Raw genomic sequence first — 12,832 nt, 5'->3', positions numbered from 1 at the left:
AGGAAAGTCACGTTTGCAAAACTTTAATTAGTGCCCTGAACCTCTTATTGACGAGTTGCGCGACGAAACTTTGCCCATGGAAAGTAACTGCTAAGATTCGTCAGATCAGCGATGACGCGAGGTGAACTAAATACGAGATAATAGACAAAGCGAACACGAATCAAAAGATAAGGAATAATTAATTAAAAATAATTTAGACGCAAAGTGCAAAATAATAGAAAACTTTTTTCAAGACAAGAAAAACGATATATATCTCTCATAGGGAAAAGCTCCGAGATGCCGACGAGTAATTGCTCGCGTAATTGTACGCTTTTACCGAACTCGGAAAAAGATTTTCCTCGCGATCTTATGTTACGTTTACACGATGAAACGCTTGTTTGGATAATTAATTAAAATATAGCAATACAAAAAAAATAAAAACTCTATATATAGTTAAATATATTTTATATATTTATATACACGAATAAGATATATATTAAAAATTTTTGCCAGACATTTTCTTTCCTCTTTTCCTATCTTCTCCCTTCATAATTTTCACGTTATGGTAGATTGTAACAATCTCGTGCACAAGCGCGCAGCTGCGGTATTTATAGTACGAAGGCACACATTTCTCCTAACCACATGCGTACACGTATCGGCACATATGCAGCTGCAGATACATGCAGTCTTGAATCATGAGCTCAAGATTCGCGCGGATGTAAATCGTGATATACTAGCCCATAATGCTTAATAATTCAATCCTCTCTGCGAATCGAATTACATCGATAATATGATGACTGCATTTAACAGAGAAGCGCAATAATAAAAACGAATGAATATTCGGCGATCGAGACATCATCGTATTCGAGAGTTATATATATACAGGATGTTAAAAAATTAGAACGACAAACTTTGAAGGCAAATAGAGGACTTTAAAAAAAAAAAAAAAAAATTTAATACTATTTTTCTCTACGAAGTTTTGTTTTAATAATACATGGTATAAAATCGTAGTTTCGTGACTTTAATTATAAACAAACATAAAAGTGGAAAAATCAAATTATATTTTAATCTTGAATCAAAAACGGACGTACAACAAAACCAAGAGTGAATCACATAAAAGTAATTTGTTCCTTTTACGGTAAATGGTCAAAGATTCTTCCACTAACTTCAATACAAAAATAATATTGTCGAAACATTGACATTGTCTCACACTCTCAAAGACTGCAAAATTTATTTATTTATTTATTCAACATATCCCTGCATCGAGCGTGTGAGATAATCAATGTTTCGACGATGTTATTTTTGTATTGAATTTAATGAAGAAATTATTTTTGAGCATTTACTGTAGAGAAAAATTAATCACTTTTATATATTTGTTCTGTTTTTTGTGCAAGATAAAAATATAATTTGATTTTTCCACTTATATATGTTTGTTTATAGCTGAAGTCACAAAAATTCTATTTTATACCATATAGTATTAAAACAAAACATTAAAGAGAAAAATATTTTTTCTTGAAGTTCTCTATTTCCTTTCAAAGTTTATCGATCCAATTTTTTTAACACCTCGTATAAAGTTATATATTCTACGTAATAATAGAAAACTTTAATAATAAAAAGAAATTAATAGTGCCACAAAAAGGAAAATATGATCAAGTTTGATTGAATAATTTAAGCAAAATGTTAAAAATGTAAAATTCGATTTTATTCGTTAATTATTACTACAGATTTAAATATTAATTTCAATTAACTCGGTTAGATTGAAAATAAAAAGCGTAAAACATGTATTTTAATCCCAGGTGCAATTTTCGTTTTGAAACTTTAATTTCAATGGTTGGTCATTGTTTTATATATAAAATATAATATTCTCGATAATTATCAGCACGCATTTATGTGTATTAATTATATGTAAATATTTTAACATATATAATTACATATTATATGAATATTAGAATTTATTTTGCTTCCAACATTATTTTAAGGCAAGTCTCTCTCTCTCTCTCTCTCTCTCTCTCTCTCTCTCTCTCTCTCTCTATTAAATTTAAAAAAGCAGTATTAGTGTGAGTCACAATTTTGTACTAGAAAGACGATCTAGCATGCGATTCCCTTTGGTACTGATGCGCACAACGAATCAGTACGGGTGGACAATTGAGAAGCACTTTCATCTCTATTCCATTTACATAGTAATCCTATGCCATTTCTATCGAATAACACACGAGAAAGAAATAGAACATATAAAATCGAAGAGAGTTAGCTTTTAATCGTAAGACAAGAATTTAATTTTAATTGATTAAAATCGCTCCCATGCCATCGATTTATTAATCTCGAAAAGATAACGTGTATTAAAATCGAAATCTTTACAAAAAGGATGAAGAAAACTAATTATTTGACACGCAACATTATACCTTTTGGAAATGCACATTATTCTATAATGTATATACCATGCTATATACATTATCGTTAATACACTCGTATATTTAAAATGACACGCGTATAATTTGATATTATATCGATTGTAAGTAAAATATGTATAAAGACTCGTAAACTATTGCGACGTGAGAAATACACGTCAAATTTGCCGGCTCAATAAACCTGATATATTATTCGTATAACGTATACGTGACTGTAAGTAAAAGTATTCCTTACGTGTATATTGACTGCGACGTTTTGTCCTCGATTTCTGCGATTTACTTATATTTGTTTTAAGCAATACATTAATTTGTATATCACATGTCAGTGTAGAGAAAGTCTCGGCTCGCTTATAATTAATATACTCTTTCTAGTAGTACCTTTCCGTCGAGCTAATTATAAACTTGAGTATGGTACGAAATGAGAATGCTGTTAAAAGTTCGGTCAACGCGCGCGTTATATGCGCAGAAAGTCGCGAAAATGGTAAGAAGTTCGGAACGAGACGATCCAAAGTTCTGCTTATAAGAACCGCAGCTATTTGCATCGCGCTAGAAAGTTCAAATTATATTGTATATAATGTTTTATTTCGCTTATTTGCGATTCTCGCGTTTAAATCTAATTAAATAATCTAAATTAATAAATAACAGAACGTTATTACGATCATATTATATGCAATAGATTATGTAATACTATAAATTATAAAAAAATAAACAATTTTTGAAAGTATCTTTTTTGTTTTTCATCTAGGGATTCATTGATCGATTTACGTCATGACCTAAATTTTCGTCTTAACGCAGGAAATTTTCCATCTTAACACAAACTAATTATTCCTGATATTTATTCTAGTTTATATTACAGTTCATTGACCAATTTAAATACAAGTTTTTCTCTTTATCGTGTATAAGTATATGCGAATTCAAAACTTTATTTAACGATAAAATATGCAAGCTGAGATATTTTACATAAATTGATTATTTCATCAGCCGACGGATGGTAGCTTACGAAGACATGGGCTGTCTTTAAGTAGTCTTAGTCAATCATTCTTCGTACTCGCCCGACACTAGGCGACTGGGAATAAACAGCTGGAACAGCAAATTCATGGATCCTTCATTAGAGAGTAGAGACCGTCTTATTAACATTATTGATCGTAAGAGAAGAAATGTCCTTGTTACTATTAATGAAGTTGCTGTTCCATAGTTTTTTCAACATCAAACAAAATAAACAACTTTCCGTTATTATAAGGAAATACGTTTTATTTATCTGATATGTATATGTAAATATATAATAAATTATTAAAATGTTTTTAAACTCTCTCATCATGTATATATAATATTTATTTATAATATAATTTATATTATTTAAAATTTCTAACATTAAATACTAGAATAATTCTTTATAAATATCAGAAATAATTAGCTTCTGTTGAGACGGAAAATTTCCTCTACGATGAAAATACCGAAAATATCGGTCATGACGAAAATTCCTTCTAAGCCATGCTCTTGAGAATATTTGACATATTTGGTTTGAGATAAAGAAGAGTACATTTTAAAATCGTCTATCGATGAAACACATGTGCCTATAAGAATTTTAATTTAATATATTTGTTTGCGCGATGTAATGTGGCATGATTTCACAATTTTAATTTTCTAATAACGTGTAAAATCAATATTTTCACATATTATTCAATTTATTTTATATATTCTTAAAAAACTGAAAAAAAAATCACAAATCAATTATTAAATCATGTTCAAAAATTCGCGCAACGATGCAGATAAATGCATACCAATCTCATCCCGCTGTATGAAACAACTTGTTTCGCCCAACGCATCGCACTTCCACTTAGAAAGATTGAATTTCAAGCACTCGCAAACCCCAACGAGCGAGATGTTCCGCTACACTGTTTGCGAATGCTTCCCATACGACTCGAGCTTTGCTCGAGAGATTGGTAAGTTCGGTAACGATTTATAGATCACGATACATCGTAAATGTAACGGTGCACTTACGCTATTCTTTTTTTATGATAAACGATCGTATCGACAAACGTGCATTTCCCATATAAAGTAGTTTGTACTTGAAATAGACGGATGCATGATAAATGTTTTCATCGCGTGCGTTAATGTGAATTCTAATAAGTATATCACTTCTAAAAAAAAAAGTGAAACTTTACGAAGGTAAACTATTAATAATAATAATTTTTAAAAACAGAATAAAAAATTTATCAGTGTGATCTACAAAATTGTTACAATAAATATCTTTTTTCCTTGCAAAGCCAAAGCGAAATTATTTAAGTCACATTGTGTCAATATCGGTATTTGCTGACAGCGAAGTGCTACTTGTCTTAAGAGCCTCAGCAATATCAAGTTTGAAACTGTTTCAACGAACCACGGCTACTAGTTTCTGCTGAATGCTCTCGTTTATACATATGTCAGGGATTAGATAGCTTTAAGCTCGATAGATATATACCGATCAGAAACAGTACCATAGGAAGAAACATTACGTGTAAATGGCAAATGTGTTTGCCTCCTGTAATTAGTAAATCGCAAAGGTTCGAGCGAAAATTCGAAAACGATTTGTAGGTATTATTATACACTTAAAGTACTACATTCATCTTTCATAATAATGTTGTTTATGTAAATCGTTGTAGTTTTCACAAACAATATTATTACAAAAGAGAGAGAGAGAGAGAGAGAGAGAGAGAATCTTCATTGAAATAGTTATAAATATATTATTTCGATATTTTTATCCGCTTTTGTAAAATCTAAAACTTTAATTTATATATAAATTAAGAAATAAATAATATATATATATATATATATATATATATATATATATATCATAGTTATATATAATTTATCTAAAAATAGTGGATAAGGTTTAATTAAAGCAAAAAATTCAAAACGCGAGATCGAGAATAGCTCTAACTCCGAGAGAGAGAGAGAGAGAGAGAGAGAGAGCAATAATCTCTTTAAATATACTTGGGAATTAGAACTATTTTCGATCCCGCGCTTATTATCCACTATTTTCAGATTGAGAGCACTGAATAATACATACATGAATCGCTGAATCGAATAATTCAAGTAATGGCAAGACGTGATATATTGATTATTTAATGATAGTAGATATATTTCGTGAGATTTGTATGACATATTTTACATACGTGATTTATTTGATCGAAATCTATCGCGCGAGTAGTAAGCAACGTATATAAGAGCGACGACGTATTTTCAAGTATTAAATTGTACGAAACTTTAATTTTAATTCGCATATATTTATTCATACTCATATTATAAAATAATATAATCGTCCTAAAAGGAAAGTATATATTATTTGCTAAAATCTTCCAAGCGAATAACGTGTGAATTTAGTTATGTAATTTTCAGATATTTAGCGGATCGTAATGTTTGTGCAATCGTAGTTTCCGCGCGTAGTTTCCGCATTGTTCTTCCATCGCGATATAATAAAATTTACGTCGTACGCGATCAATATTGGGATTGCCGTACCACGTAACATCGTATTCTGCTAATTAGTGTGCGCGAGATCGTAATTAACCATGTTTTCGTGAATAAACGTCGTATAAGTTTCATAAAGGAACAGCGAAAATGAATAACGGAGAAAGAGAAGCTCTGAGGAAGTGCAATACATCAAACGAATAGCGGAACAATTGCTGGAGGTGTGCGTAGGTATGTGTATGTGTGTGAGCAATATATAAATTTATTTAGTTCATTAATTGTCAAATTAATTACTCTTTCGGTATCTCCGCGAAATATTTTATTAATATTAATATTATCGAGAGACACGGCAGTGTTACGCGCCAAGTCACGTGCAGCAACGGTGAGGCACCACGTGTATCTTTACGCGAGTCGGCTAATTGAAGGGTATCTTAGATCATCGAACCTCAATTACGGCTGAATCGATTGATTATCTATATTACACAAAAATTCAATTTCCTAATTTTATAGTCTATATTCATTAATATCATATTCATTAATAATTTCATTATATATAAAACTTGAAACAAACTAAAATAACATAAGAGCCAATAATAGTATAATAATATTAGTTAAAATGTTGAGTTAAACCCGGAATTCTTTCACACATTGATATTTCAATTTTTTTTTTTTTTTAACGCGAGATATCCCAAGATAATGATTTTTATTTTTAGACATAAAAGAAAATTGACTTCTCGTAGAAAAATTTGAATAAATATGGTACATACGAGATCTGCTTAGAAAATATGGAAGATCGCGAACATGTTATAACTGCCATATGTATCATAGCGATAGAGCAGCACAGCCACAAAATTGGGAGGAAAATATCCCACCGCTATCCGCGGAATTTCCTTTGGGAGAATTAAGATGAGCTAAGTGCCGCATAGTAGCTGCACATGAGAAAGGAGATGGGAAAACCGACAAGATCTCTTCATAAAACAATGTAGAGCACTTGAATTTTAGAAGGCAACGTAACATCGCATACGTTGAAAATGTTACGTTCATTCGTTTATGTATATACATATATGTATATATTCGCGTACTCGTACGCTATTTACAAACTCGTTTTGAAATGGTTTGAACAATAAAATATTATTCTTTCGCATATATTATTAAGATTATAAAATAATATCATAAGAATTTATATACGAATGGAATTTTAGAATATTAAATAGAAAAATTTATATCGATATGCAATAAAATTATGTTGAATATTCTTGAAAGATAAAAACATATAAAACTTACCTTAAGAGTATTTTGTAAATTTTGTACCCTGCAGTGCATGTAGACTTCAGTACCGAGCTGTACGGTAATGTTGCTTTCGGGATCCTCGAAAAACGGCCTCGGTTCAGGAGTACCGCCTGTTACAGTCACGAAACTCTCCACTTCATACACCTACGATAAAAGAATACACTGAAATCTGCATCCGTGGGCTTTCTATTATTTAACATGTTTATAATATAATTAAGGAAACTACAGTTTGCTTTTAAAGCGACACAAACTATGTGTATAGTTGTAACCACTACGTAGTTGATCCTAAATACACATAATGTTTCATGCAAAATTCAATGAACGGTGAATACAAAATATTCAAACGTTTGCCTTACGAGCGTGTCGTATATTTATCGTTTCAACGATTAATATAGAAAAACCATTTGAATTGCAAATATTTTGATAACACGAATAAATTTATTTATATTAATAAATACCCTCTTTGTGACGAGAATTATTTGAAAGATATAATAAAAGGATAATATATTAAATATAAAAAATATATTAATATGCTATTATACCCGACAGTCGTTTATTTTTTGAATATGATTTTAACAAACTTGTAAAGATCAGTGCGTCATATTCATATCTTATTGGAATATATATTTCAAAAACAAACTTATATTGTTTTAAAAAATGATGTACACATACAACGTTGGAAATAAAATGAGATTTTCTTCAGAGAGAATTTAAATATTATACATTGAGCTAACTTAAACACACACACACATACAACTCGAAAAGTCTGACAATAAAAGCGACTTACTTCTGTGAAAGGTGAACTAAGTTCATGCCAAATCGAGCGTGGTAAGTTTTCAAATCCTGGAAACGGCTTCGCACCTGCAACAAAATTTAGAAAAAGAAATTTTTGTTAATATTAATTTTTGTTAATAGCAAAAAATATATATTTTATATGACAACAAAGTATTCGAGGATTAATATATTTTATCTTGGGATTCTATGATCAATTTATGTGATTAAAATTTCTCGTATTTAATGGATCCAATATTTTAAAATACGAAAATAAAAATCAAGGAAAGCTGCAAAAAAGATAGCAAAAATTTCAAATATCAAGATGGTAGCCCAATCGTAAACAAATAAAGCGAAACGTCAAGTGTCTCAAGTCAATATGCAGAGAAAATTTTAAATTTGTATGTGATAAAAAAAAAAGATTAAATTTCTGACAAAAGATTCCGAGTTATTTTCGTTTAAAGTATTGTAATTTCTTCAATTCAAGCAAATTGTAATTTCTTTTTATAAAACGTTTCGCTCATTAATACTGACGTGCATGTTTTTAGAAACGGTTAGGTTTTTTGCCTGCTAGATTCTTTGTAGGTATTTCTACCGTATGCGTTTTTCGCAGCACGAGTTAATAGAACAAACTCTTAGTATCCATTGCATCCCTTGGTGCTAGTCTTTACGTTCTAAGAAAAACAGGCCATAGCACATTGAATGATTATGATAAAAAATCCCCCGGTATATCCATTAATTGTTTGGTGTTGACACATAAATAATTATGCGTTTATTTCTCACCGCGTCAGAAATGAATCAGAGCGAGATAATGTTGGCTTTAATTATCGTGTTTACTAAATTATATTTTTTTTTTTTTTTTACAATCATGCGTTTTTTTTTCATTAACAAAAATTTATGTTTTATTAGAAAAACAAAGAAAAGACAAAAAACGGACTAAGCAAAAAAAGTCTTTTTATTATTTCTCTCTACATTTCTTTTCTTTTTCTCTTCTTCGCTTTGATATATGATTAATTATTGTTCTCACATTATTTTTTGATCGAATCAAAAACTTAAAAAAAAAAATAAAAACGTTCTTATTTTTATTTTAAAATTTTCGAAAGATTAAGTTTACATTTGAAAAAATAATACAGTTTGTGCATGATATCGAAAAAAATTTTCACTTTCCATTCTGATGCAACGCATGACGATGCGAATCCCTTTGCTGACACGTTGAATAGTCTTATCAGCGGGAAGCACACGCGACTATATATATCTTCCTGAGATAATATGTGCGAATATATTCCCTTATAAAGCTGCGTAACCAATCGCAAATTTTTCAATACGCCATACGTTTCAGAAACATGGAAGGATTATAATAAACTAATAAAAAAGATACTTATTTACAAAAAGATTAAACAAGAAATAACATTTTATTAAAATATTTTATTAATATACCATTTTGAAAGTTTAACGAATATAAAAGAAAATGCACGTTGAAAATAAAAATTTATTAGAAATTAGATAAAATTTAATTGTATAATGGGCAATATGACATGGCAAAGATGAAGTGATAATACGATAATGTTATACGTTAAATTTCAACGCTATTCGGCAGAATTTCCGCAGCCGCGGAATCATCTTTCCTATTATCGCGCGCGATCGAAGACACCGGGCGTCTTATAAGCATAGCTTTACATAGCTTGGCACAGTATGCGCGCAGATCGAACAGAAAGAGGTAATAAAGCCAGTTTGCCAGCGACGTCGTCGTTTTTTGAAACAATACCGGGAAACCGGGTGCAATCTCGTCTCTTATAAAACCCGCGCCGCTGAAAGAGACAAGCGAGAAGTGTAGAAAAATAAAGAAAACCGCGATAGAATTCGGGAAGATCACGCAGAGAAAAATGGCAATATCTCTCTCCATGAAACTCGACGATTCTCAAATGGTCCTGGCTCTCTCTTCACCGGCTGCTTCGCGCGAAATCGGTTCGACAGATAGAGGGACTTTACCGAGGCCTTTCCTCATTTTCACAAGGATCTCCGAGAAATCTCGACTATGCGAAAGATGCACTTTGAAATTATTTTCTCAGCTGATCGTCTTCGCACGCGACGAGCAGTCTTCCTTTCACCTTGCCTCCTCGACAAATTGCCTAGCTTTCCCCCCTGTTTCTCCATCTTCGTTCCTCAAGGTCTCGATCTAATTATTTCTTATAGAACCATGAGATAATCCTTGAGAGATATATCAGCTCCGGTAACTGCAGAAGGACCCTCTCCCCACGCTTACACCAATCTAACAAGTTGAATTTCTCCCGCTGCGGAAAAACGCTCCGGAAAAGGAATGAGACAGAACTTCTAATATCCGCTAGAAAGACGAGGCACATAATCTCTACGGCAGAGATAAACTCTGGCGAGGATTTCGAAATACGCTTTAGATATTTTAGAAGACGCGATTTTCGTCTCGACGCAAAAAGTAGCGTGTGTATGAAAGAAACATTGAGTGATTTAAGGATTTGCGTGAAAATTCATATAAATCTTGAAAGAACAACGTTCGCGATGTGAACACGAAGGAAGTTAAAATCAAATTATAATTATAGGTAAATATGTGCAAAAATATAGATTGGTCAAACAGCGAGTTGGCAATGTTGACGATAAAATTGGCTCGGATATGTATTTTTGTATAATATGTACACATTAAAAATAAGGGCAAGCATTTTTCGACGAGTTCTCTCAAGTTGCTCTGTTGTAATATATTTTCGCGTTACAGAGACAGCGAGCATTCGCGCCCAGATCCAATAGATTCCGCAAGTGCCCTATATTATTTCTGCCAAAGGAAAACAGACTTTCGTACCGTTCAAAAGTATCGTGACCAATTCTCGTCGTTCTTCTTTCCCTTCAATTTCAGCATTTCGACCAACCTGGTGTAAAAGCCGCCTCGAATCTAAAAGTACGTCGGTTCGATCGCGGTTTGTCGTACGGTACGGCGTCAAATTTATGGAAGCCGTCCATCCTCATGGATTTATGAGAATCCAATGCCTTAATTGGAAAATTATAGGACAATGTCTGGATATCGATCGTTCAGCTCTCGTGGCTCGTTATTCAGCGAATATAATCTGATTTTCCCTTTTCCGGCAATCGCGCTTGAATATTTTTCACTGATAAAGAACTGACTATCCTCAAGCAAAAACAATGATGTAAAAATATCGTGCACATGCGTTAAATTCACTTTTTAATATTTCACATTTTTAATCCTTAATTTTATTAGCTTTACGTTTGCACCCACACTGTACGTGTATTGTAACGATTATTTATTCAATGATAACAATTATTATTGTTATCTCCTCTCTATATTATAAGTATTTTTTTATAACTTACCTAAAGTATTGGCGGTGCACAGGAAACGTATCTGGTGAACCAAAATGGAGGCCACCACGGCCGAAAGACAACTCAACATCGTAGTCAATCCTCAACTCATCTCTATTCTCAAAGTTGTTAAGCACTGGTACTACTGCAAACACGAGAAACATATGTTCGCTTAATTTAACATCATTTCATTTTAATGAAAATATTGTGCGAAAAAAAACGCAACACGCGCAACAATCTCATATTAGTTGAATTAATCATCGTCGCCATGTATCATATTACAAAAATATGAATGCGTAAACGGCACGATCGAGCATGTAGCAATTAACATAGACACGGAGTAAGAGCTTCAAACATTAGTAAATATCGGTCTGCTTGAACATCATATGCTCCTGCCGAATCAAACGATTCCCTCCGGACGCCTTGCGAAGCGAACCTCCTATTTTCTGCTTCTGTTCTATTTGAGTTTGCAATACGCAGAGCGTTTCACGATAGAGAAATCAATGCCATACACGTGTAGCTATACGCTAGACAATCGCACCTTTTCGAACGGGCTACAATATGAAACTTCAGACGTGCCACGTGAAATTGAAATTGTACAAAAGGCACACCGGCAAATCTAAGCGAAATGTATGTAAATTTTTTTTAATCGGACTGTGTAAATATACGAAAGCGGGACAAATTTAAAAATCCACAGGGACGCTTTAACTAGGGAACATTTTTACGCGAAAACGAGGACATCTGGAAATTCTAAGATAATTTAATCCAAAAATATGCGCCGTAATTTTTGAATAATGCATTCGTGCATTGTTACTTATAACATTATAAATGCATAGGTTGCACTGTATATGTATATATTTTCTTATCGATTAACATGTTATATACTTTAAAATACATTTATTTCCCTGCTCCTTATTAAATCTAGATATTTCACGCGCATAGAAACTATAAACGTACCAAACTCGATTATTTCACTTGGAAATACTGTCAATAATGCATTCGCGAAAATTTACTAACAAGGAGTTATCCTCCGGCATTGGTATGGCTCCTGCGTCGCGATCTTCTCAATCTACACCGTGATCGAGTTATATGCTGAAGAAGCTCGAACCTGTTCAATGAGAGAAATGAAATCGTCAGGTGCGACGGTTACGAGGACGCGCAGAGATCCCAAGTACGAGGTAAATCAACCGGTCGCTCGAAGTCAAACAGAAGATTGTTACCGCGAAATTCCGCGTGATTCAATTTGGTCGGAAATTCGGGGTGGAAAACATGGTGCGCGTCTCGACAGTCGGGGCCCGGCCTCCACGAGAGAACCATCCCCTCGATTTCGCTCTAACGAATCTATCGACGAGAGTCCGGAGCTTCTCCACATCCCGTGGCAGCACTTTCATCGGTTGTCACCTACCACGTATAGCATTCTCTCTCTTTTCCGATCCGCTTCGTGCCGGCAAAGGACAAGGGATCCTTCTGTGCTCCCTCCTCTCCCCCCTCCCCCTTGCGATCCTCCACTCGCCCGTGGAATTAAGAAGGGACGACGAGCAATTTTTAGTTTTCCTACGCGGTAACCGAAGATCTGTCGTTTACTCGAGAGTTTCAAA

At 32.9% G+C, this 12,832-nt stretch overlaps 1 protein-coding gene across 4 annotated transcripts in view; it reads right to left on the bottom strand.

Annotated features, from left to right (window-relative positions):
- LOC138939339 (zwei Ig domain protein zig-8) overlaps positions 1-12,832 on the bottom strand; it is a 109,792-nt gene that overhangs the window by 64,302 nt on the left and 32,658 nt on the right. For all 4 annotated transcript variants that reach the window (XM_070307027.1, XM_070307028.1, XM_070307029.1 and 1 more), the window contains 3 exons: positions 11,247-11,379; positions 7,912-7,985; positions 7,119-7,268 (listed from right to left, as the gene is read on the bottom strand). In XM_070307027.1, the coding sequence (XP_070163128.1) occupies positions 7,119-7,268; positions 7,912-7,985; positions 11,247-11,325 (303 nt within the window). In that variant the 5' untranslated portion in view covers positions 11,326-11,379. The remainder of the gene's footprint in view (positions 1-7,118; positions 7,269-7,911; positions 7,986-11,246; positions 11,380-12,832) is intronic.

This window comes from Polyergus mexicanus, unplaced genomic scaffold (assembly GCF_030449975.1).
Source record: "Polyergus mexicanus isolate NDT 795.1 unplaced genomic scaffold, iyPolMexi1.0 SCAF_14, whole genome shotgun sequence".
NCBI classification, from domain to species: domain Eukaryota; kingdom Metazoa; phylum Arthropoda; class Insecta; order Hymenoptera; family Formicidae; genus Polyergus; species Polyergus mexicanus.
This window is presented reverse-complemented; position numbering and strand designations above follow the sequence as displayed.